The sequence below is a fragment of the Homalodisca vitripennis genome, chromosome 1, assembly GCF_021130785.1.
Source record: "Homalodisca vitripennis isolate AUS2020 chromosome 1, UT_GWSS_2.1, whole genome shotgun sequence".
NCBI lineage: Eukaryota > Metazoa > Arthropoda > Insecta > Hemiptera > Cicadellidae > Homalodisca > Homalodisca vitripennis.
In genome coordinates this window covers 236,758,021-236,785,044 of record NC_060207.1, presented here as the reverse complement: position 1 = coordinate 236,785,044, position 27,024 = coordinate 236,758,021, and the positions used below count along the sequence as shown (strand labels likewise).

At 33.4% G+C, this 27,024-nt stretch overlaps 2 protein-coding genes across 2 annotated transcripts; one reads left to right on the top strand and one right to left on the bottom strand.

The window, feature by feature from the left end:
• Positions 1–87: 87 nt before the first annotated feature.
• Positions 88–15,024, top strand: LOC124353161 (WD repeat domain-containing protein 83-like). Its single transcript, XM_046803028.1, has 6 exons — positions 88–376; positions 1,764–1,899; positions 5,586–5,787; positions 10,607–10,739; positions 11,560–11,668; positions 13,966–15,024. The coding sequence occupies exons 1-6, from the start codon at positions 280–282 to the stop codon at positions 14,213–14,215; spliced, it is 927 nt and encodes a 308-aa protein (XP_046658984.1). The 5' UTR covers positions 88–279; the 3' UTR covers positions 14,216–15,024.
• A 2,800-nt stretch (positions 15,025–17,824) lies between these two features.
• LOC124353160 lies at positions 17,825–26,695 on the bottom strand. Its single transcript, XM_046803027.1, has 3 exons — positions 26,526–26,695; positions 22,295–22,489; positions 17,825–18,492 (listed from the first exon to the last, which is right to left on the bottom strand). Exons 1-3 carry the CDS (start codon positions 26,550–26,552, stop codon positions 18,217–18,219), a joined length of 498 nt encoding a protein of 165 aa, XP_046658983.1. The 5' UTR covers positions 26,553–26,695; the 3' UTR covers positions 17,825–18,216.
• Positions 26,696–27,024: the final 329 nt, after the last annotated feature.

Here is a 27,024-nt window from a genome sequence, read left to right as displayed (position 1 = left end):
TTAAGGATAAGGTTATGTTTTTGTTTTGTTTACGCGTATGCCTTGTGTCAGAAAGGCTGTTATGTTTTGCTAATTTCAGGGTGTTGAAATGTTTAAACATGAAATAAGTATCGTTTAACCTGTTATTTTTATTATATTACTTTTAATTCGTTATATTATTTAGTTATATATTTGAAAGCAAATTAGTCAAGAAATTTTTGTGAATCCGTTGGAAATACATAAATATATTCAACAAATGTCTTTGATAGATTCCATACATTATCTCTTGTATAATAGCAGATGAGTGTAAATGTCATGGCAAAGGAAGAGATTTGCTACAAGGCCTTGCAAGTAATTGATTGCAAACAAGGTGCCATCAGAGCAGTCAGATTTAATGGTAAGAATATAATTATATGATAGTTTACCATTACAAATTATTTTAGCCTATTTCCTATGATCCGATTTTGGGGATTCTGCACTTGTTATTTGATTGTTATTGTTATTATCGAACCATTCAATATACAGAGTGTTTATAAATGAAAATCGTGGTTTTAAAACTTTGTAGTTATTTTTAGATATAACTAAAAGTTATTTCATACATGTCAGGAGTTAAAGCACCTTCTCTAAAAAACCGTACTTCTCTTCTGTATAAATACTCACAGATGATATGCCAGCAGGTCGACTGATATGCCACTTTTTAAACTTCATTCCACAATTCTCCATGAGCTTTCGACTGTCTGTTACTACCATACGTTTATTATATGAAAAAGTGTTTATAGTTAATACAAGTTAGTTATTGCTCAAAAATCAGTTCAGACGTATCTTTACGTCTATACATTTGTCACATTCGGTCTTAGATTAGTTAAAATATAGCATCTAGTTCGTGCAGTTTTCAGGTAAAGTACAATGAGCTGACCTCGGCTTTTATCAAGTAGCATAATCATCGATACTTAATATTTGTATATTGAATATGAGTCTATCTATCATATAAAAATTCCCATATTCATAATAACAATCATATTGGGAATTAAAATAATTAATATAATACACATCTAGTGACGATCTCATAAATAATAAAGGAGCTATAAACGATTAAACAAGCAACTAGAACTGGAAATAGGAAAAAGTCATACGTAAAAAAAAGTCATAAAATAAAACAATTATGTATAACAGAAAATACGAAATATGATAACCATTTGTGTTTTCTTCTGGGTAGGAATGATCAACCATTTTCAAGAAGTTATTGAAAGCATCCTCTCTAGAAAAGCATAAGTTTTCTCTTTACTGTACAAATACAGAGATGATCTGCAATGCCACTTTTTAAACATTGTTTCACAGTCCACCACGAGCTTTCGACTGTCAGTTATTGTCTATAAAAGATAAAACGTCAATTATATGTAAAAGAATTTATACACTTTAATTATCATTCAAGATCAGTATTGGTGGTTATATTGATAGTTGTAATCCAGCAATATCGTTTATCAAAAATCGGGTCCGCTTATCATACTCTACCCCAATGTTCTACATAGCGGTAAGATATAGGCCTTTTTAACATATCGCATGCGCGCGGTCACCAGCGACCGCCACAGAATTCCTCTGAGGAACACAGTAGCGCACACAATTGTTTGTTTAAGGGTTCAGCCATTCTCATTTACAGTAAAATATTTTTCAACATATTGATTTTATGCTCAACAAGTAGAAAATTTCAATTTTTTTTCAAAATTCTTATGGTTTAATATATCTATTTTTAAGAATCAGTGTATCAAGGACTTATACATTTTCAGTGGATGGATCATATTGCTTGACTTGCGGATCAGATAAGAAGTTGAAACTATGGAATCCGTATGAAGCAACTTTATTGAAAACTTACGGAGGACATGGGAACGAGGTTCTGGATGCTTGCAGTTCATGTGACAACAGGTACCAGGAATTATAGTAAAAAAGACCCAACTTTGCACAATCTTCTCAAGCAGTTCAAACTATTGTCATTAGCTGTTAGTTTCTGTGTAATAAGCAGCCACCAACACAATCGAATCATGATTTAAATCATTGATATCGTCAATAATCATGTGCGCCTAAAAATACTGAATTCAAAGTTGGGACCAAGTTACACCTGCTGATATTTCAAATAACAGTATAATTCTGCTGGTTTTAAATCTTAAAAATAAATATATTTAAAATTAATAAAATACTATCCTATAGTTGTAAAATATTACGAAGCAGTAACGTTAACTTATTTTTACTATTTTCAAGGATAAACGTGGAAACAAGGATAAACAAGGAACACACGTGCGTCTTGCCGTGATTACTCAATAGTCAAACACGATTTTACTTTTAATTAATTTTGAGTAATAATGTTCTGCTGAATTAATTTTGTAGGCTTTTAAAATCATATTATAGTAAAGCTATATGTAAGAGAAAAGTATTTTTGTTTCAGATTACAAAAAATAACAAAACTTTATTTAAACTAGTTGAGCAGCGTAGTACTTACGATTACTGTAGCCAATCTAAAATGGTATTTCTGCAGGTACTGTGCCGTCAAAACTACATTCATTAATTAATTTAATATTTTCATTTGTAGATACATTCAGATTAATAGCAAGATAATCTTTTACTTTTTTAGCCTTGTAGTTAATACATTATTTTAGTGTTATTCTCTGGATAATAATGTGTATAGAAATTAGTAATGTTCAATAACTAATATAGTAATGCCAATAAATATTCCAATCCATTTAATTAGTACTATGAAATATAAGCTGCAAGTCAATCTCAGCTCAGTTGTCTTACAGTTCAGTGTTCTTACAGTTCATTGGTCTTACAGCTCAGTTGTCTTACAGTTTAGTGGTCTTACAGTTCAGTGGTCTTACAATTCAGTGGTCTTACAGTTCAGTGGTCTTGCAGCTCATTTGTCTTACAGTTCAGTTGCCTTACAGTTCAGTGGTCTTACAGCTCAGTTGTCTTACAGCTCAGTTGTCTTTCAGTTCACTGGTCTTACAGCTCAGTTGTCTTACAGTTCAGTTGTCTTACAGTTCAGTGGTCTTACAGCTCAGTTGTCTTACAGCTCAGTTGTCTTAATGTTCAGTGGTCTTACAGTTCAATTGTCTTACAATTCACTGGTTACAGCTCAGTTGTCTTACTTTTCAGTGGTCTTACAGCTCATTTGTCTTTCAGTTCAGTTGTCTTACAGTTCACTGGTCTTGCTCAGTTGTCTTACAGTTCAGTGGTCTTACAACTTAGTGGTCTTACAGCTCAGTGGTCTTACAGCTCAGTTGTCCAACAACTCAGTTGTGTTACAGTTCAGTGGTCTTTCCTGTTTTAATCTCTAAGTCTCTATGCTCATCTTGTGGAGATGAATTACTACCCGATAATGACTATGTTAAATGTGCTGTAAGTTACACTACGATTGTGCGGGAGTTGTTGAAAAGTCATGATGACAAATGGGTGACGACCATTGTTGATGTCTACTTATGTAGGAGCATAAAAAAAGATTCTGGAAGCTTTTCAAGTGATACTTCTACAACTGATTTGCAGGAACATTTACATGTAATAAACTTAATATTCTAGAAAGTTTTTTTTCAAAATCTAGAGAGAAAACTTGTAAAAACTGTCAGCATTACCATTAGTACCAATAGCTAAAAACTTGAAGTTAGAAAAATTAGTCAAACAAATAAAAATACAGTTTGAGGAGTTACAACAGTATGGGGGGAATGCATAGCAACATCTAGACAGGTGGTATGTCTGAATTGCCAGGTGAAAACTACTTGAATCTGGTAAATAGTATAGCAATTGCTATTGTAATGTAAACAAATGGTTAGTTGAAATGGGTAGAGAAGGTGTTGAACGGTTTATTGTTTCTTTTATATTCCTAAAGAGTGGTGTTGTGTTGTGTGTGTGTGTGTGTGTGTGTATGAGAGAACAATTTTTTATTGTTTTTAACATTATGAAGTATGTAAAAATGACTTCTTTTAAGATCGAGGTTAATATAAACTATAAGCAATTTCATATTTAACAAAAGATTTGGTGATTACAGTGTAGGGGTAGCAGTCACAGTTGCCCATGCTGGGCCAAAGTGGACTAATCAGTCAGTAGAGTAATTGATCCGTTTCATGTAAAACTCACTGTTTTATCCAATCGGGTCGTTGGACCAACGAGCGTGTGGACTAATCGAACCTCAGTAATTTATGTTTAGTTGTTATAGAAATGGGGCTGTTGGGACAATGAAGAATATAAGCCATTAGTATTTCTTAATAAAATTTTTAATTCGTTGGGCTAAAGAACATTGATTATAAATTGACTTTTAATTATAAATAATATGCCTTGAGCTATCGAACCATTTAGATAATGTTTTGCTTTTTTGAAATAAATCTGTCTGATCATACCATGGATTATACTAAACTATTGGTTGGGTCGTTGGGCCAACGATCGGTGGAGTAATGTAACCAGACCCTACAATAACTTTACTGTCAGGCTATAATACATGTAATTAACATCTTTACTGCTGGTATACACTGAGTGAGATCGACTACTCTTAATCAGGTAACGAAATACTCTAAAATTAAATTTACTATTAAATTATTATTAGTTTTCACATACATGTAATTCTTCTTTATCTACTGAATTGAATTGAATCATCGTTTCCGAAAATATTTACATGCATGCAGTATGTAAAATAAGATAGAACTTCTTTTAAAAAAAATGTAAATAAAATGTAGCAACAAATCCACAATAAGTAATTATACATTTAGTTACTACACATTTCATTGATGAATTAAATTATGCAACTAATTGTCCATTAATTTGTTATCAAATTTCCATTATCTTATTACTATACTTGTTAAGTGTTTACTTAAAAATATTATACACATAAATTTAAAGTGATCTAGGAAATGAGCCTACATGGGCAGAAAAGCCTGTGCGTAGGTTCGAGTTACTTCCCTAGAGATTTTGGATGGATTGAATCTGGTGATTAATTATCATATAACATCAACACACACATGTGTGCGCATGCACACACAAGCCAAAAACCGTATTTAGACAATACGGTATTGAAATTCATTTAGCGTAAATAGTACAAATAGTTTAAAAGAAAGATTTAAAGACGTGAAAGAAAAAAAATCAAGAATGTTGCATTTTAAGGATCTAAAAGTCAACATGCAGAACAACCTAACATATTACTAGCAGATGTCATGATGAAATGTTATGAAATAAAAAATAACTTTATAAAATAGGAAAAGTCCATCGAGAGGCATCGGTGCTGTTAAAGGGGCATTAAGAGGGGGGAGGCTTGATCAAAAGTTTGGTCCGTCTGTAGCCAGCCGTGATAATTGCCTCGGCCTCCTCCGCACTGATAAGATACAGCCATTCATTCTAGCGTTTCTTATATATATGTATATATTGACAGTGAGTTGAATATTTGGTTGTCAGGGAAGTACATTGTGCTTTAATGGTGGATGCGTTTATTTTTAGTGTGAAACTAAGCCAAATTTCTTTTCCAGTGAAAAAAATCCTTCCTTAGTCACCAACCAATGTAGAATCTAATGTTACATCATTATGTCAGAAGTAATATAAAAAGAATTGGAATACTAAAACGTATGTATATGTGTCAGCCAGATCCTGTCATGTGGTGCGGACAAGACAGTTATCGCGTGGGACGTGAGTACAGGCGCAGCCGTGCGCAGGCTGCGTGGACATGCTAGCCACGTGCTTTGTGTCCGCTACAACGAGGAGTCTACCTTCGCTCTCTCAGGGTCACGTGACAACACGGTCATGGGGTGGGACATCCGTAGCCGCAGCCAGGACCCTGTGCAGGTATAATGTGCTAATATAATAAGAAGCATTGGCAATACCTATAGAAGTTGAAACTGATAGAAAACAAAAGTGATCAAATAAAATGTGTTGTGTAGTAATTGTAAGTAATTTCTGACACATGTTGGAGTACTATGTTGGGCATTGGTTTACTAATTATTGCGTCTCACATCTAAATGTGTTAATAGTTTTGGATTTAACGTTTTATTGTGGGCAGACAATTCTATATATCTTTACAGGGTGTAAATATGCTTGGATATATTCCAAACGGACTTAGTTATCAATGTAAAACCTTCACAATACCTTTTTGAAATACATTTTTTGGACTTTCTTTTTGGAGGGTAAAGATATTCCCATCCCCTTTTTCATAGGGGGATGGAGGGGGTCGTTTTAAATTTTCAATATGTAACTCCTATCTTGTGACATGTCATTTGAAACGCAAATTTAAAAGAAACACAATGACATTAACAAAATATTTCTACGATGATCCCAGCAAAAGTTATGGGCAAACAACCTCTTACATCTAAGGGTGTAAATTAAGTCCTATTACACCTAGATATATTCCAAATGGATTGATATATCAATGTACAATTTTCACCATACTTATTAAATTACCAATTCGGCTTTTTTGGAGGGAAAAAAATCATCTTCCTTTTCAAAGAAGGGTAGAAGAAGGTATCATAGATTTAAATTTTCAAAATGCAACCCCTATCTTGTGACATATCATTTTAAAGGTCTATTCGATAGAAACACTATGACACTAAGAAAACATCTTTAAGCCATTTCTAGTAAAAGTTATGGGCAAATAACAAAAAACAAAAAAATACGAGGGCTGTTTTTTAAGTAAGGGCCGTTTTTTTTTATGTAAATAAACAACAATTATTTTTTTCAAAATACGTTTATTTTCAGAATCTGCATACTTTTCTTTATTTTTCTACATAGTTGCCTTGTTTGTTAAGGCACTTATCATATCTTAAAACTAAGTTTTGAAATCCCTCTTCAAAGAAATCTGCCGCCTGCTCTGACAACCAGGAGTTCACGGCCGTCTTGACTTCTTCGTCGTCATTGTAGCGCTTCCCGCCAAGATGATTTTTCAAGTAACGAAAAAGGTGGAAATCGCTCGGAGCAAGGTCGGGGCTGTACGGCGGATGATTCAAAACTTCCCAGCCAAAAGAGTCGATCATTTCCTGTGTCCCGAGCAGCGGTGTGAGGCCTTGCATTGTCGTGGAGGAGCAGAATTCCCTTTGTCAGCATGCCGCGTCTTTTGTTCTGAATGGCGCGTCGGAGACTGGCCAGGGTTGCGCAGTAGGCTTCTGAGTTAATCGTCATTCCTCGCGGCATAAAGTCCACTAGCAAAACACCGCGCCTGTCCCAGAACACAGTTGCCATAACTTTGCGCCGCGACAGCGTTTGCTTGGCTTTGACTTTGACTGGAGATGTTGTGTGCCGCCATTCCATGGACTGTTGCTTTGATTCAGGAGTGATGTGGGATACCCATGTTTCATCTCCTGTGACAATTCGACTCAACATGTCGTCTCCTTCCTCGTCGTAGCGGGTCAAGAAAGTCAAAGAACTGCTTAATCTCTTTTTTTTTTGTGATCCTCAGTGAGGAGTTTGGGTACCCATCTTGAGCACAATTTTTTAAAGTTTAGGTTTTCTGACACAACTTTGTACAGTACTGACCTGGACACTTGAGGAAATTCCATAGAGAGAGTGGTTATTGTGAACCGTCGGTCCTCATGAATTTTTGCGTCAACTGCAGTAATCAAATCTCCCGTGATCACAGATGGCCGGCCTGAGCGATCTTCATCGTGGACATTTTCGCGGCCATCTTTAAATTCTCGGTCCCATTTCCGCACTTTACCTTCACTCATTGCCTTGGCACCATACACCTCACAAAGCTGACGGTGAATGTCAGCAGCCGACATGTTTCTTGCAGTCAAAAATCGTATCACTGACTGAATCTCACACGCGGCGGGTGATTCGATAATCTTAAACATTTTAAAGATCCACAGTAATGCATACAGGTTAGCTACAGAGCTGCTACTGGCATGAAGTTGTTCGCTAAGAATGCCGGGAGGCGGGGCGCACGCTCGTTACGGCAGGAACGCGAACTACTACCGTGTACGGGAGAACGGCCCTTACTTAAAAAACAGCCCTCGTAATCTGTAGGGACAATGCCAATGCCTTGTGCATATCAACACAATGCATGTGTGATATCTTTTAGTAAGACTGAGGTGCCCAGCTCATCCCTTTATGTAATATCTAATGTTTCTGGTTTGTATAGTTTTGGGTAAGAGGTATTATATAATATAATAGATATTTAATATGTATTATATATCATAGATCTAATATATTGTCACTCTTAGTGCACTTTTAAAGCCATTCAAAATACAAATAATTAGTGTCTAAAATATCATAAACAGATCTACAAAATAATATAAAAGTTCCTAAAACTTTTTAAAAGCCATAAAATATTAATGAAAATTCTATATATAATGTATCAAAACTTAATCTTAAAAAGTCAATAAAAAACAATTTCTGAACCATTCAAAAATATATAGAATTATTAGCATGTTTAAAACCATTAAGTTTCAAATTTTCCCTTAGTTTTCTATAGATAAAGCTATTAATCCGAATGTATCTACAAATGAAAATATTTAAAATTTTTAAGGTTCATCACGGTTAAATTCATATCCAGACTTTCCAGAATAATTTATATATTTCTAATCATTATTTGCAATTAAATATCTCCATATCGTTTTGATAATTCTATTACAGTGGAGTCCCGCTAATCCGAACACGTGTAATCCGAACGTCGGTTAATCCGAACAGGTCCAGGAGGAATTATTTATAACGATAATGAACAGTTATAGGAACTAATTACTTAAAAAATGAAAATGGGTGCATCGTTTCGTACATAAACAAAGAAAACTTTAATTAAATAGACATAAAGTATTTTATTAAGACAAATTGTGTACGGTACAATACATAAATAATGTAGTTAAATACAGTACCAAATTGAAAATTATAGGTTAAGTATGAGTTAAATTACTGTATTAAGAAGTGAAATCAAACAAAAATTGGACGTACAGTACTGATATTATTATTGAGTACAATATTAATTGTTAAAAGACATAAGTTCAGTTATTGTCTTCTGTCGCATTGAAGAGAGTTTATTGGATGACTCACATTGCTTAACAATAGAATTCTCACACTAAATACGGTAAATGTGCTTAGTATTCGCAAACACGTTTATTTGTCAAGAAATACAATGCAACAGTCAGGAAACATGTTTTAATAAACAATGTTGATAATTCTATAACAAAATAGACCCATTCTCAAGTTTAAAACCGTATTTTTCTGTAATTCTGGCTAATCCGAACAATCACATAATCCGAATAGGGCTCGGTCCCAATTAGGTCAGATTAACGGGACTCTACTGTATATACAAATTACCATTGTAGTTTGACATATTGCGACAGAAAACAGGAAATGTAGAGAAAATTTTAGATTTAAAGTACAATATAAATAAGCTGATCCTATAAATATACCAGTTAAATAACAGTGATCTCTTACTTTTTCAATCTTTTTTTCCTTCAGTATCCCAAATGTTACAAAATATCTGAATTTTTATATAAATTTTCCTCTTCTTCAGTTAAATTAAAAGGTTTTTGTTTTTAGTACGTACTACATTTTTTTGCTAAATATTTTGACAATTTTGAGTTCTTTGAATAATTTTGTAGGAACATTCTGAACATCTTCAGATTTTGCTGTATAACTTATAGGTTTGATCACTTTATTTGTTACATTGGAAACCATACATAATATAAAACCATTAGGAATATGCTTTTAGAAGTTTAGTGTTTGTTGATTTTACAGAAGTATTTTTAAATTTGGAATTTTTCTGTGATAATTTTTCGGCGATATCTTGTAATTTTTCAATATTAACAAGACTTAGATCGCTTTTATTTTCCTTAAAAGATTTCTTTAGTTCTTTAAGTTTTCTGCATTTCATAATTATAAATTTGGTTTTCTTTTGCCCTATTTTGAAGATAATTAAATTCATTGTCTTTCACTTTTGTAGATGTTTCCTAGAGTTGCAATGTTTATTATAATATGTCTTTAAAATATCTTGGTTGCAGTAAGGACAATTAATGTTTTACACTCCCTTTATATAGAACAACAATTTTACTATTTAATAAAACAAACATATTTAATCATTGTTTTTTATAAAATTGTTTTAAATCTTTCAAGATGAAACAGTTTGTTGAACTTGAACAATTTTTCACTGACTTTATAAAAGTTGAATTTTTAAAATTTTGTAAAATTTGATTACTGTACAGTGATTTTTTTAGTCTCTTATTTCAAGAAAAACTTATTGATTTTTAAGATTAATTGTTGGTACGTTATTTATATGTATATATAAATTTTTCATTCACTTTTATGGCTCATAAGAGTGGTAGGAACATTTTCTTTATGATTTTGTAGATCTGTTTATAGTATTTTATACAGTATTTGAATTTTGAATTGCTAAAAAAGTAGACTAGAAGTTAAAAATAATTGTACCATGCAAAATATATATATATATATATATATATATATTTAGGTTAGTGTCATGTTAATTGTATAAAACAATTTTTGTTGTTCAAAACCATACTTTTGTCATTAATTCCCTTTGTGCTTTTATTTTAACTACTATTACGTTTCAGACACGCAGACTTCAGTTAGCTATCCAGTAGTCTGTATTGTGTTGGTGAAATAAAAGAAAATGATAATAAGTTGTAAGTTGACAGTCAGCTGATACCAACTGTGTTGACAGGTGCTGCGTGACGCTAAGGACAGTATAACTTCCCTACAAGTGACAGATCACGAAATTTTAACTGGTTCACTTGATTGCTGGATACGCCGTTACGATATCAGAACGGGCCAAGTCTTTTCTGACTTTGTTGGAGGTTTGTGTTTTGAGCATGATCACTTTAGAGGTATGCTTGCACAAGCCAGGACCAACAAATAGCTGATGCCTCTCAACTGTGAGGCTTAATGAAGTTGTCAGTATGCACGAGAACATACCCACGAGAATATTTCTTGTGTGTTATATTTAGCACATGGCTTAGCCCTGAGTAAAATATAACGAGCACTTAGAGGGTTAAGAGTTATGTGTAAATATAACTCGTGATAAAACAACACACAAGATAAACGTTAAAAGTATCGATTTTATACATTGCATTAATATTGTGCTCGATGGAGGGTTAAATAAAAATATTTTGAAAAGTTGGGTATACAAAATTTTCTTTGTAGAAAAATTTCATATTTTTAAATTGACAAGAAAATTATGATTCTACATTACCTATTATGTGTTTTATGATTTTTTTTTATCTGAAACTAAATAATTTACATTTTTTCTGCCGCATATCAGTGCAACTGTAAAAATTATTTAGTACGAAAAATGTAGAAAATATTTATTTTCAAATGATTAAAATAACATGACGCAATTGCATGAACTTTTAGTTTAGAAATTTGGTTTATGAAACCTCAGAAACTAATCAAGATCAGTACCTAATTTTGTATACCTTAAATTAAGGAATTATAGTACGAGTTGTACAAGCATTTGCACTCTAAAATATTTTACTTTCTGTTTCTTTTCTATAAACATATTTTATTTGTAGTTGTAGTATTACAACAGAATAATATAATGAATGTCTATCACATAATTCATTTTGTGCGCAACAAAAATAATATTTGTATTATTGGAGCTGTTTGTTGTGTTTGTAGAACCGGTGATGAGCTGTTGTTTCACCCGCGATGCGCAGTGTACAGTAGTTGCTTCTACAGACAGCGTAATTAGGCTACTCGACAAGGACTCTGGTGAACTCCTAGGCGAGTGAGTACCTACTCCATCTTCCTCACAAATATAGTGTTTACTAAGTTTTTTTAAAGATGTCTGCTGTCCATAAAAACTTCATTTTTTTTACTAACGGTACAGAGAAGGTTTATTACCTTGCTTTATTGCGTGTATATGGTCGGTTCAGTACAATGTAACACACTACAATTAAGTAATATCCATCAGAGTTAGTTGTTGAACAGGAGTGGATGAGTAATGTTGAATGAGGATGACATTATTTTACTTGAGCAATAATATTATATTATAGCCTCTTACAGTGCCATGGACATTGTATTATACATTCTAGCACCAATCAAAAAATTGCTTTGTGTATTTATTTCATTTATATATCTGACTATTAAATGGCTAAATATATTTGTATAAAATTAATAGGCCTACTAAAATTATATGTATGTGTTTAGGATACATAAAGAAAAACAGACTTCCGTGTAGAAAACACGAATTGTGTAGTAATTGGATTGTAAAATCCAAGTGTTAAGGAGAAATAACCCATTATTAATTTTATTTTATTTATACCATGATAACGTATTCTCAAGCAATATTTCTTCAAGGAATTGTATATATTTTATAAAATTAAAGTTACTACTTTATAATGAATTAATCTTATTATTTTCAGAATGTTACTAAGAATAAATTTAAATTTTTACCTTTGTTTGTTTATACATTTGATTACTTCTTATTTACATTGCTATGAAGCACGTAGATCTATGCTTAAACTTGAAAATTAACCATAGATCTGGTGCCATAGTGAACGTTCAAAAATTGCCAAAAATATAAATATGTTGTGCCGAAATTATGTTTTACTATACAGGTATTATCTTTTTTGGGTATTATATAATATTACAGTAGTAATTTGAGAAATGATGTATGTTTAATGATAAAGTTGGGTTTTATAAAGAACAATGTAATTTGTTTTGAGGTTGCGTGGTGAATTTAAAATTCAACCCCGTTCTTTAGGGATGGTAGGTTAAGCTTTCTTTTAAGGTAGATTTAATTGAAATTTGCTAATAGACGGAATTTTCCCGATCACAACCTGTAGAATACAAATCCATCAATCTGAAAACGTATATATCTATGGAATTATGCAATACAATGCAAGCTTGTGATTTTTAATAGATATAACTGCCGTAATTCTTAATAGATCCAGACTACACTTGGTACAGATACAATATTTGTACATAGCTTGGATGAGTTTGTTTGCCAGTTTTAAACAATGAAACACTTGGATGGGAGCCATTTGCATTTGTGTACAAATTTCAATTCATACTTATAACAAGTATAAGTGTGAGTTAAAAGTATGGATATACTTTGTTTAGTTTTTGATGAATAAAGATGGAGGGATGGAATTCGAGACACCTTTCTAGGAAATGGAAGTGAACTTTTTAGTCACTTTTACAACTTTTTCCATTTCCCCAAAATGGGATTTGGGGGAACTCGAAATTTTTAAATGTAAAGACCCATTAAGTGACAACTCATTTGAAAGGTCTTGATAAAAGAAGAACAGTGGAAACTAGAGCTTTATATCTCAACCCAGTACAAAAAGGCAGCTTTGACACAATGGCAGTTGTGAAAGATCGTATGTACCCGATCGGGTACATAACTGTCTTAAAGCATATCATGCGCCAAATGAGGTACACATAGCTGTGCATTCCATTATTGCATAATTTTTTTTGTTTGTCTATCGTGGTGGTTTGTTAAATGTAATCCCGCACTTAAATAAATACCTCAGACTATCGCATACCCTATCAGGTGCACGATTGCATAATTTACGCATGAAGGTAAATTAATTTCGTACACGGAAAATCATTGAAAAAACATATTGATATAAGTTAAATATTTTTGTGAAAAAATGCTAAGCCTACATACATTTCTTATATACTTAGACGTTTAATGTAAAATAAAACTTTTTTGCCATTACTATTGAAAAATTTGACGGCAAATAAAGAATTATGGAAATAAGCCGTTGTTAAGAGTATTTGTGAGTAGTATTTCAGAAAAAAATATGCCTATGTTTTATTGTTATATTTAAGTAGTAACATACATGCAAAATCTTTTCCAAACCTGTCCACTAAGTTTTGTGAGATTGAGTATGAAATGTCCAACCAAACATGTCTTCAAACTTTCAAATTTATAATTAATATTAATAGGAATTGAAAGTGAAGACTAAATTTTCTGTATTGTTTTTGTACCATAAAATTAGAATCATAGCTTTACACTGAATCCACCTGTATAATTTTTGCTGCGCGAATCCTTAACTTGGAGTCACATTGTTCCAGATACTCAGGCCACCAGACTGGGGACTATGTGATGGAGTGCGGAGTGGACCAGAGTGACCGACATGTGGTCTCCGGTGCAGTGGACGGTTCTGTGTGGTGGTGGGAACTGGTACAGGCTAAGGTGACTCACCGTCTGGCACACACGCCGTGCCGTCCGGTCACTTCGCTCAGTGTCCACCCGACACAGCCCCGCCTGCTGTCCGCCGCAGCGAACACCATCAACCTTTGGTCCGCTACAGAACCTGATTAACGGCAGCACTTCTGATTCGTACATATTCACCGGAGAAATACGACAAGATCTCTACAAGTATATATTTTTTTAATGGATTCTTCAAATAAAGTTACTATTAGTAATATTACAAATCAGGGTGATGAAATAAATTGGCTTTCAAACAACATACCTAATTTAATTGAAGGAGGAGCTCTCCTTATTGGAAAATAAATTATTACAAAAAAAAAAGAAAATGCAGAATTGTCAAATAATTTTAATACAAAATTGTTGGACAATTGTGTATATTTTTAGAGCACTAACATACCTAATGTTATATTTTTAGACAATGTTTAAAACAATAAAGCAAACTACTTTATTCGGTCCCTCTTAGTAAACAACCATTTTTCATATAGCAGCACCAGTTTGTTGTGTGGTAACCAAGAAATTATTTTGCCTTATAATGCCTGAATAGGAAATGTCAGGAAATGAATAAGAAAAACATGATATTTAGAAAAACAACAAATAAAATGTTCAAATGTGTTGTTTAAAAACATCAATTAAGGAAGGCTTAGAGAATTCAGAATATTTTATATAGACTAACTTTGCTTGCTATTTCCATGACCATTGAAGAACCAGATATTATCATTCGTGAATTTATTTTTATTCAATAATTATTGTTTTGTTACTTCTTCTTTTGGCATTTCTTATTTTCTAAGGAAAGTATTCGAAAATTATTCTGGCAATCATTGTAATATACGTCTAATTCTTTTAAAGTGTTATTTTTATGCAGTATAAGTAGTTTGTATGAATAGTTTTTATAAGTATTCTTGATACAACTTTCTTATTACCTGCGCTGTTATCATCCATCTTGACCTTTTTAATGCTAATTAGTCTTTGTCATTTGTTTTTGACCTGTTACACAATCCATCAGACACTTTCACTGACTTCAGTCAACAGCGACTTAGGTGTTATTGGTAACAAAAAGAAAAAAATAAATCAGGTGAGATGGAAGCAATGGGAGTGTATGTTTGGAAAGGTAAAGGAGGAAATGATGAATCGACATTGATTGAGTATAAAATCCTGTTTTGTCTGTGACCTTGATGTTGGATCAACAATGCATCGAAACATGCCTTGATCAGTTAGCAAAGTCATGGCCTGAATAATAGAAGTTGATATAATTTTACAGTTTGAGGAATGCATTTCTAGCTACTTAGTGCTTAGACTACCCCCTGTGAAGTGAGAAGTTCAGGTAGTAAATGTTTGCGTGGGACAAATCAAAGTTACCTGGTGAAACCGTAGCGTTTGTCTCAGAACTAGCTGAAATAAACCCCAGACCTCAGCACATTTTGTTTGTTTGAGTGATTTATCTCCTGTGTAACTAATAAAATCAGAGGTGTAACCTAAATCTTTTACAAATGAATTTTGTTTAAGGAGAGGCAGATCCCCTTTAAGCCTTACTCTGCCCGTCCTCATGGGCCACTAGACTGTGCAAGAATCTTACCACATAGAATAAGGACGAGAGTCGATACAGTACAAGGTCGATTGTACTGATAAAAAGTGCAACGGTCACAGACAGGATTTGAACCTGTGCTATCTCTAATTCAGATCCAAAGCCTTAGATCACTTGGCCATCAGCACTCCCAATCTTACTTACTCTTACTTACTTACTTACTCCTGTGGCCACTCGAAACCCAGATGGTTTTTGACCTCGCCAACAATGTCTCTCCAACTTCCTCTATCTTGAGCCACTTCCAGTGTATCGCCAATCGTTCTTAAATCCTTCTCCACCTGATCTCTCCATCGCATCCTAGGTCTGCCCAATGGCCTCACTCCCTCTGGTTCCCCTCGCCACACCTTCTTTATCATTTTATCTTCTCCCCTACGGGCAACATGGCCCATCCATCTCATTCTTTTACTCCTGATCAGTGCAATCACATCCGGTATCTTGGTATATTTCTCTTAATTCTCTGTTCTTCCTGATCCGCCATATGTCTCCTTCTTGAACTGGTCCAAAAATTCTTCTTTTTTTTTCTCCCAATCTATTTTTTTTTTTTTTTTATTCCTCCAAACTATTTTCAACTGGTACAAATTGCACCATATATCTCTCCCTCTCCTAGACAGTGTGGAGTTTAAAACAGATACCCAGCATTCTCTGGTGGGCTTCATAGAGATAAGGTATTATTCATACAGAACAGAAAACAATACAGTGAAATAATTGATAATGAGAACAGAAGTCAGAAATCTGTGAGGAGAAATCTCCGATGCTGCTGACACAAAGTGATGTACACATTTATCTTGTTGCAGGAACGTAAGCAAATCGTTTTTTACAGGTTAGTTTGATTCCGTTTTACAATCTTGTTTACACAATAATACCCAAAATGAATGAGCTACCAGCTTGGAAGTCTGAATGAATGTAGCTACCAGCTTGGAAGTCTGAATGAATGTTTCTTTCCATACAAGGAAGATGGAAATTGGTTTTAGTGACTTTCGCTCCAAGGTAAGGAAACTATTTTATGGCCATATTTTACCATGAAAATAGAATGAAAATGAATAGAAAGTTGAGAAAAAGATTTGGTTCGCATTTACAATGTTTAACCCTTCGCAAACTAATCACAATACTACCACACAATGAAGAATAATAATGAGATACATAGTAGACGCGCACTTGTGACAACCGAGAAAGCAGTAATACATGCCTCAGATATTGTTGGTTATGGCTCTGTAGGAGATGCAAAACTGAAGAGTATGCAAAACTGAAGAGTATGTGGTCGGAGTTAGACAAAGGTTGCTCCCCTCCCCCTGCCGCAGAGTAAAGGTCGTTTATAAATACTTCCGCGATAAGCATGGAGCACTGGGCATATCGAAGGCCTTTTGTGAACTAAAAATCTCTCCAAGAGACGTAATCTATAATATTGAATGTAACTGTATTTGGTGTTTTGGTTAAAATCTACCATTCTAATATATCATCCGTCTATAGTGTGGGAAGGATTTAATTAATTACTCAACTAGAATTATAAAAAGTATAAACAATTTTATTATGTATTAGAATACAGTAAAGTTATAAATCAATAAATAATTCTTTGTTTAAAGTTTATTATTGACTATGGAGGTTTTAAAGAATAATAGGATTTCGGACATTTGCCATTTTTATATGTTACTATACTTTTCCCGAATTGCATTCTGTGCAGTGACAACGCCTCGGCTGGACTCCAAGCTGCTCTGGTATGATTAGTTTATTTTAACCTAGATTGTAGTTATGGGTGTTAGGTTAGTTATTCACCTGAGAAAGAGATCAGATTATAGATCTCGAAACTTAGAGTTATACATTTTGTAACAAATAATGATGGGAAATCTCCCAAATCCTATTATCCTTTCACAAAAAATAAAACATACACATGCACATGCTAGCTAACCAAACAAGGAGAATTATTTCCAATGACAAAGCCGATTTTAAAAAACTGCTGATATCATTGCATTATTGTCAAGGGAGAAGAAAATTAAATGTAACTTGAACCGAAAATTTATTTTACAAAGAACTTAATTCTGGTCTCTATGTTGACATTTTACATTATAGCACAAGCAACAATGAGCGTATTTAATTGGTTTTAAAATTCAGTGTGAGGTAAGTTCACAATAATTTATAGAAGGTAAAGGTAAATTCACAATAATTTATAGAATCTTTCAAAATTTTTACGAATCCAGTAACACATTTTAAATCACAAATTTATGTGAGTAGACATACCATGATCAGTATTTGAAAAAAAATACTGTATTAATTAAAAATCCTTTAATTTGTATATACTATAAACTTCGTAAAAACCTATAAAATGAGTTCTAACACAAATCACATGTATTTGCTGTAAGAAAATATCGAGCCACTTACTGTGTAAACAAAATTATGCATATTTGAGTAGGTTTTAGTATAAAGTGTTAATAACTGCTCATAAATAAAAAAGTGTACAAAATAAAAGGCTTATTTTAAAAATTAATTTCATCTATCGTGGTCATCGCTTTCTACACTCGAAGAATAATCGCCTTCATCATCGTAACCTTTGTCGTGGACATAGACTGGGTAAGGCTTTGCAACCGGCACCGGTACCGGGGTTGGCACAGGATATTTTACCGGGTATTCGACCGGTACGGGATACGGTCGTGCCACTGTTACTGGAAACCGGTCGCTCCACTGGTACCAGGTACGGTTTCGGGACGTGTACAGGGTACGGTCGGTCTACGGGGACTGCCACAGGGACACTCACTGGGTAAGGGATGTGCTTCTCCACCGTGATGGCATAGGGCTGCAGTACTGGGTAGGGCACCTGTGACAGTCAACCAATAGAAATAAATAAATTATAATCTATAAGTCCAACGGAGCTAAAAACGCAAACGGGAATAGTTGCTTATCCTAGGTGCCTGTCCATCGTTTGCATGAAGAATTAAATGTAAGATTACACACTTGACGACAGAAATACAGAGGCAGGAGTTATACTGTCGGCGGTCTATGTGCAGCCCACCGTCTCTATATCTGATACTTATCTTAACATCACCATCCAGGCAGTCACGTATTTGTGTGTGTGTGTTTATTTTTTTATTTATGTTGATACTACGAGGGCTGTTTTTTTTTTTTTTCAAGTTCCGTTTGTTTCTCCAAATAACCAGCGTAGTGGCGGGAGGCGGGGCTGCGTGTTGTGCAATTGCGCCGCTCCCCCACTACAACCAACGCCGTTGCCGGCTCCAATCCATCAGTCGTAGCCGAGCTACGGGCGAGTAAAGATGGCCGCTACGATCAATTCTCCCGCCAGTTGTGAGTTGCGAAGTGTGATTCGTTTCCTTCAAGCTGAAGGATGTAGTGCTGCTGAAATCCATCGCAGAATGAGTGTTGTGTATGGTGAACACTGTATGAGTGATAGCGCGATAAGAAAATGGTGTAGGCTATTTGCTGAAGGTCGAACAGACGTCCATGACGAAGGCGGTCAAGGACCCAAGTCGGTCGCTACTGCAAGTTTGGTTGAACGAGTTGACCAAGCGATCCGGGAGAAACGGAGGTTTACAATTGATGAACTTTCTACCGAATTTCCAGCCATTTCAAGGTCTTCCTTGTACAAGATTGTGACCACCGAGCTAGGGTACCGAAAATTGTGTGCCCGTTGGGTACCCAAAATGTTGAGTGAGGATCACAAAACGAAGCGAATGGCGTCAGCCCTAACTTTTCTGACGCGATATGACAACGAGAAAGACAGTTTTTTAAAAGTCTATTGTTACTGGGGATGAAACTTGGGTCCTGTATGAAAATCCAGAAACCAAGGAACAATCAAAGCAATGGATGCACACTCACTCCCCTAGCAAGCCCAAAAAATTCAAGCAGACTTTGACCAAAAGGAAAACAATGGCTACAGTGTTTTGGGACCAAAAAGGTGTGCTTCTGGTTGAGTTCATGCAACAGGGAACAACGATAACAAAGGAATCATACTGTGAGACTCTACATCGCCTCCGGAGAGCAATACAAAACAAACGGAGAGGAATGCTGTCATCCGGCGTGGTCCTGATCCACGATAATGCACGACCGCATAGTGCCAATGTCACAAAACAACTTCTGCAAAAGTTCAAATGGGAAGTTTTCGACCATCCGCCGTATAGTCCTGACTTGGCGCCCAGTGACTATCACCTCTTTCGAGAAATGAAGGCGTGGTTAGGTGGACGACGCTTCGCTGACAACGAAGAGCTTCAAGCAACTGTAAGGGTCTACCTGAGCTCACTGGCGGCAGACTTCTTCGAGGAGGGTATAGGAAAGCTTGTCTCTCGCTACGACAAGTGCCTCAACATTTTTGGTGACTACGTAGAAAAATAAGTAAGAAATTACGAATCTTTTGGTAATAAAATCATCTTTTTATCTCAATGTGTTTATTATTTATGGCCTATCGGAACTTGAAAAAAAAACAGCCCTCGTATATTTTTGGTCATTTGACCAAATGCTCATTTGGTGCCGTTTTCCCACTCCTAATTTACTACTGGTATTTTTCACCAAAACATGATCTCATTACTTAACAAACTCGTAATGTTTGGGACTAATTGTAAATTGAAATGAGTGAATTGTTCATAGACAGCCAACTCTGTGTATATCTTCAATGGAATCAGAACTAGTTTTGTGGAATAAAACTTTGAATACCTGTAACATTCTAGATGTAACCAATGTTGTATTTTTAGACAATTTTAAAACACTACAGCAAACTAATTTATTAGGCCCTTCATAGTGAGCAAACTGTGTGTGGAATCTGCATCCAGCAGCATCAGTTTGTTGTGTGGTAACCAAGATGTTATTTTGTCTTGAATTGGAAAAGTCAGGATATCAATAAGAAAAAACATGATATTTGGAAAAATAAGAAACAAAATGTTCGAATGTGTTGTTTAAATACATCCATTATGGAAAGATTAGAGAATTCAGAATATTATATATAGCCTAACTTTGCTTGTTATTTCCATGAACATTAAAGAACCAGATATTATCATTCGTGAAATTATTTTAATTCAATAATTATTCCTTTATTGTTACCGTACTTCTTCTTTTAGCATTTCTAATAAAAAAAGTATTGGAAATTATTCTGGCAGTGATTGTAATGTACAAGTAATTCTTTAAAAGTGTTGTTTTTTATACAGTATAAGTAGTTTGTGAGTAGTTTTTATAAGTATTCTTAATATAACTTCCTTATCACTCGCTGTTATCATCCATCTTGACCTTTTTAATTCTAATTAGTCTTTGTCATTCAGAAGAATTGTGTCTTGAAATGAGAAACTAATTTGATGAATTGACGGAAAAGAAAAATGATTTTGGAAATAAAATTAATTGTTTTACGTATCATTGTAAATTACATTGTGTGTAGACTATGGGAAATTCATTCACTCAACTCATAACTAAAATTTAATACCCATTTACAAGTATTTTGAAAATGACCATCAACTTTCAATATTGTGGGGAAGAAACATAAGAATTACATTGAAAGTTATTTTGAAATCCCAAAAACACTTACTGTAAATATGTCGAAATTCAAAAGTATGACACTATTATCCAGTAAATTTTGGAAATCTAAGGCATGCCAAATTTCTGTGTGAATATAATACATGACATTTTTCTCATTTAACTTAATATAGCTAATATTATAATTATGTCTTTATAATGCATGGTATTTCATTTACTTGTTGCATGAATAAAGGGAACAAGTATTTTTCAAACTTATTGATTTGTTAATATAAAATAATGTTTACAATAATAGAGCAAGTAGTAGTTGTTTGTCCATTTCACACAATTGAAGAATAATTTTTAACTATTTTTAAAATTACAACTAAATAATAAAACATAACAATTTTTTAAAGAAACCAGTATTACAAAATATAGAGCATGTTTTAACAATTTGTCACTAAATGCAGCCTCCTAAAAGAACTCCAATGCAACTGGCATTAACTTTGCCATTAAATGATCGGTGTTGCTTTAGCCGCTCCATCTGTTCATTGTTGTTGTGTAAACACTCTAATTTTCTTGAGCAGAGAAAATTTACCGCTGTGAGTAAAACTACCCAACATGCAACAGACTTAACAGTCTTCATCTATCCACCTGACTAATTAGTCAATTCCGCTGTGACATATCAAACACTGAGTATTTACTATAAGAGTAGACCTTTTGTGACAGATAAGTTAAGTTTTATCACTAGGATTTCTTTGTTGTTATTAAGTTAAATTAATTTGATTGTCAGATGTAGTTAAAGTAGAGGTTTATTTCTTATGCAATTTTATATTTTCATCCATAGCAGAAATTATTTTTTATGCCCCAAAAAAAATGTTATTTTCAGTTAATACTGAAAAAGGTAAACAACAGCTATTTTAATTTCACTTTTAAAATACCAATAACAAGAGATTACTCGTCATGAAAGAACAGTAATTTTCTTCCTAACACTACAAAATCATAAAGTATGCAGACAAAAATGTTGCAGTTATCACGTGTTTTTATATTTGTTTGATGCGAGACACTCATATTTGTAACTTCTTCATAATCTAATTTTAATGCAAGATATTTTTAGTTAAACATAAATACGTTGTTAAGACGTTAGTTAATTTTTATTCTATCCCAACCTGCTTAGTAACGTGAATTACAGCATCTTGGGCATGACCACCCGACTTGTAGTGACCTGTCGAAGGTCTGCCATGGTCATGGATCACTTGCGCATAGCTGAACGCTTGACCTGCTCCTCGCTTGTAGTGGACATCTGCTTCCCGCCCAGTCACCGCCACCGCCACCCCAACAACTGCCACCAGTAACAAGCTAAACTGGAACCAGAAAAACATTATTTATCAACAAGTTTTCTTTTTCCAACCTTTAAAGGATGGAGTAACTGTTAATGATACTCATTTATTACTGGTAAAGATTACATGGCAATTTGTCATACATTGTCGTATTGAAAACACATAATTGTACACTTCATTGTTAAGAGCAATGCAATCCTCCAGTTCATCAAGATCTCTTTTAAGATAAGCACTACATTAAATATATAAAAAATCAATTAAAACAAATCAATTAAGTAATTAAAAACTAATTAGATCACAGATAAAGTAATTTTCTAAGATCAACAATATTGTTAATTTGTGATTAATCCCAAAAAAACTCATCCACTTCATAAAATGGGTGTTCCAAAAGGAAAAAGCCAATTTGTATTTTGAAAATACCAAATGGCAGTGATCTTAATCTATTTGGCAGTGCATTCCATAATTTTGGTCCAAGAGATAATGTTACTAATGAATATTGTTTGGAAGTCGGTTTTTTGGTTACAATATTGTTTCTGCCCCTTGTATTATATTGGTGGATGTTTTGATATGTTAAGTTGTTTGACGTAGCCATATAAAGCAACAGTTTATACACAACCAAACAAAGAACTGTCATAATATGAAGTTCTTGAAATTGTTTACATGAATCCTTATAGCAAATACCAGAAATATAACGTACTATTTTTTTTTATTAATAACATTGTATTAATGTTTCTTTTTTAATGTATTTCCCCATATTTCAATACCATAAACCAGTTGAAAGTAAAAAAATGCATAATATACCATTTTAAGAGCTTTTTCATTGTAGAATTCAGACAGTTTTCTAATCATAAATATTGCTTTCAAAGATAACTTTAAACAAAGAGTACTTATGTGGTCATTCTAATTAAGCTTGGACTGTTATTAATGAGTTCAAGCAGCTGTTTTTTAAATGAGGTCTCATTGAAAACGAGCCGATTGTGAGGTCAAGCGCTTGTAACTGACATGCCATTTTCATTTTGTGCCAAAACCTGTCAAAGCATAGCTGAAAATTACAACTTGTTAAAAGTGTGTGTTCAACTAAATGCAAGCTCAAACACACCAAGGGAGGAATAAATAAACATGCCTATCTTATGAAATATCTCGGAATACCTTGACAAATATTTTCTGCTAATAGCCTACATTGTGGACGTACATAAATCTGTAGAAAAACAAATCTTGTTACAGAACAAAAAGCTGAAAGAGCAGGAAGTCTAAGATCCTTTTTTACATCTGTTTCAACCAGTTTTGAACATTTTCATACTATCTACAAACGGAAATTCCTAAACAGAACCTTCAGTGCTGCATTTGTATAACTTCAGTTTCTATTTCAGACAGTGGTGGTATACTCAAGGTAGTTATGAACCAAAAAAGTTCAAAGAAAATTTGTCATTGAGTAATGTATAATCCACATAAAAAGATTCAATATCCTTTCATGAGAAATAATAATCAAGTGATAAATTCGTGATAACATTGCTTGGAAGTACTCACGTCTGGAGTAATCGCTGCGTTCGTTCATCGTCATAGATATCACATCTTGTGAAGATGTGGATGAGCTGAATGCCTTAGCCAAGCTTCTGTAACTCAACTGTAGTATACAGAGTGGTTGTCGCCTTCATTCGGTCCAGTTTCATCAATATGATGTCTAGGTGGGTTAGAGAAAAAAATGGGACCAAGTAGAGTGACCAGGAGATTAGAACTAGGTCCCTCTTGCCCAAAACATCAACGACAATGAACAGTGATTACTCCAGACGTAAGTACTTCCAAGTAATGTTATCATGTATTTTTCACTCGATTTTACCACCACACATATTAGTGACTTATTGAACATTGATTTACTATTTTTAATCAAGATAAAAATCAGTTTAGAATGAAAAATATTTGTATTTAACAATTACTTTTCATTTTCCATTCATTCTCTCACCCCACTCTGCTATTTCCAATCAAGCCCAACCCTCTATAGCCCATGACTGAAGATAAAATACTATTATGTAATAATAATAATAATTTATTGTTCTTCCAAAATATACAATACATTTAGTTACAAATAACACATACATATTTATATGCAAAACACAAAATATACAGTCCATCACAATTACACTAAAGCAAAACAATGCATATATGTATATATTATGTTGCCATGACAAAGTTTTTTGTGGAAGAAGCAATATTGCACCTCAAGGCAGAGCCCGTTTTGAGGTTACAAATGTTAACATAACCAACTGATCTAAACAGAGCTCAAAGATAATACAGTTAGTTCATCATACAAAACTACTAAGAATATAAAAACGTGTGCATTTGAAATTAATTTACTACTTCTACTTAATATCTACTTAATATTTTTGTTTGTATTTAAATACTTTTAATTCTTTACTATTGCAGGATATCAAAAAGAAAATCTATGTCTTCCAAACATAATAGCCATTTTTTCAATTGTTTGACAATTTATTGGCTTAAATCTTTATTGGCACATGTTCAAGGAGTTGAAAGAGTACAGAAAATAATATTTTTACTTAGTGCTGGTTCCTACCAAAATCACTCACTCCAGTAAAAATCTTTAAAACTCTCTAACTTTAGATTAAATTCCTATAAAATGGTCAAACAAATGCTCTTGTTGAAGTACATTTAATCCTATACAACACCCCTTTTTGACAAATTTTCTCTAGAATGAAGACTTGAGGCACTGGAGACAGAAATTTGGAAAAAGTGTGTTGCCATACGGGATATTTTTAATTATCAATTTATGAGAACTTTATTATGTCATTTACAGTAACAGATAGCAAAACAACCATAAGAACAAAATATGTAGAAATATCAGAGTCAGTTTGTGTATACATCTAGGACCAACCCCTACTGAGATGTAGTCGAAAACCAAAAAAAGATGGGCATAAACATGGATTATAAATGCTTAATTTACATTCTTGTCTGTATGTATGCTTTTTTTATCCAAAAATCAGTAATGATAAAAAATTCAAATTATTATTTTCCTTTCCAGTCTCAAATCAAGAGAAAAATTAGTATTATTTTATCATATCACAGTTTAAGATGGCAGATAGTTGAAGTTTTTAAAGCTTAATACTGTAAAAAATATTAAGATTATAAATAATATGTTTAAAGAATGAAAGTTACTAAATTTAATTACAAACATTTTGATACCTATATTGTAAAACCTGGTCATTAATTAAATGTAGATAGAAGCTTTTAAGGGTCATACTATATGCTTTTTTTAGGATACATTTAAAGTATATAGGCCAATTAAATTTACGTGTTGCAAAGACTATATACATTTGTAAAAACCAACAAATTTTTGGGTCTTCAAATTATCAAGAGGAATAATGGAAAATACTATATAGGTATGCACTAAACATATTATTTCTTCCTTTCAATCATAAAAAAATAAAGGGTTTTGTAAACTTCCAATAAGAGAATCCTGGATTGCATTTAAAATCCAGTTGCAAGATCTCATTCACACAGGAGGTACATTTTTCAATATGATTTCATAATTTTATATGGTGACAATCAATAAATTTATGGTAAAAATGCTATGCAAATTATTAATTCCCAAGGCGTATAAGATAAATAGTTTTGGAGTATTACCAAAATGACTAGTTCCTAACATTGTAATATAAGACATAAACACCCTTCACATTAAATATGTTGATTATATTTATAACATACAATTAAGAAATTCACAACTCTACAATAATTCAAAGGTAGTTTATTAAAACTGTCTCAAATATTCAGTTAAGGTTTAATAAGATTACTGTTTTTTAATCCATTATTATAATCATTGCACGAGTTAGTTATTGGTACCAAAAACAAAAATTGCATAGAGGCTTCCTCAATTATCGTTTGAAATAAATATTTATTTTTTAATAAAAATTAAAATATAAAACGTAATTTTTAACAAAATTTTAGTTTTTTAAGACATGTATTTATTGTCTTAATTTGATAACAGAACTCGGTTAAAACAAGATTTGTGACTGTAAGGACGAAATATCAAGAGTACGAATTCACTCACCAGAAGTCCTGCCATGCCGCCATTCATTTGACTGTACAATGTCGCAGTTCAGTTTTATATAGCGATTTCCCGCTTTCACTGCTTGTAACTCACGTTACGCAAGCTATCAGACGATCCTCACAAAAGTGTACAGACTCACATGTCAAACCGTGTCCAATGACGCGCTTCTGGAGACTGCATGCGTTCTTTGCGTAACTACTCATGCAACCATTATCCATGGAGTATGTAGTATACATTTACTGTGTATTCAATGTATACATTGATTTATTGCTTCAAATATGGAATGTGCTGGAAAAATCTCGATTTATTCTGGTAGTCTATACAGTAAGCACAAAGGATACTGATAAGATGCAAAGACCAACAGAAGTGTAACTTATGTTGCTAAACATTTACGTGTTCATGTCCATTCGATACTTCCGAAGATCCTATTGGTTTTAACGTAAACTACAGATTGTTGTGTTTTGTAATTTAAGATTACTAAATGTTTGATTTGTACATT

What these genes read in the sequence shown, in the direction of transcription:
- LOC124353160 (XM_046803027.1), bottom strand. Translation starts at nt 26,552, where the DNA reads ATGAATGGCGGCATGGCAGGACTTCTG. An exon ending in GCGGCATGGCAGGACTTCTG is followed by an intron (nt 22,490 to 26,525) that starts GTGAGTGAATTC and finishes TTCTGGTTCCAG; the next exon opens with TTTAGCTTGTTACTGGTGGC. An exon ending in TAATTCACGTTACTAAGCAG is followed by an intron (nt 18,493 to 22,294) that starts GTTGGGATAGAA and finishes TGACTGTCACAG; the next exon opens with GTGCCCTACCCAGTACTGCA.
- LOC124353161 (XM_046803028.1), top strand. Translation starts at nt 280, where the DNA reads ATGAGTGTAAATGTCATGGCAAAGGAAGAGATTTGCTACAAGGCCTTG. An exon ending in TGCAGTTCATGTGACAACAG is followed by an intron (nt 1,900 to 5,585) that starts GTACCAGGAATT and finishes TATATGTGTCAG; the next exon opens with CCAGATCCTGTCATGTGGTG. An exon ending in GCAGCCAGGACCCTGTGCAG is followed by an intron (nt 5,788 to 10,606) that starts GTATAATGTGCT and finishes CTGTGTTGACAG; the next exon opens with GTGCTGCGTGACGCTAAGGA.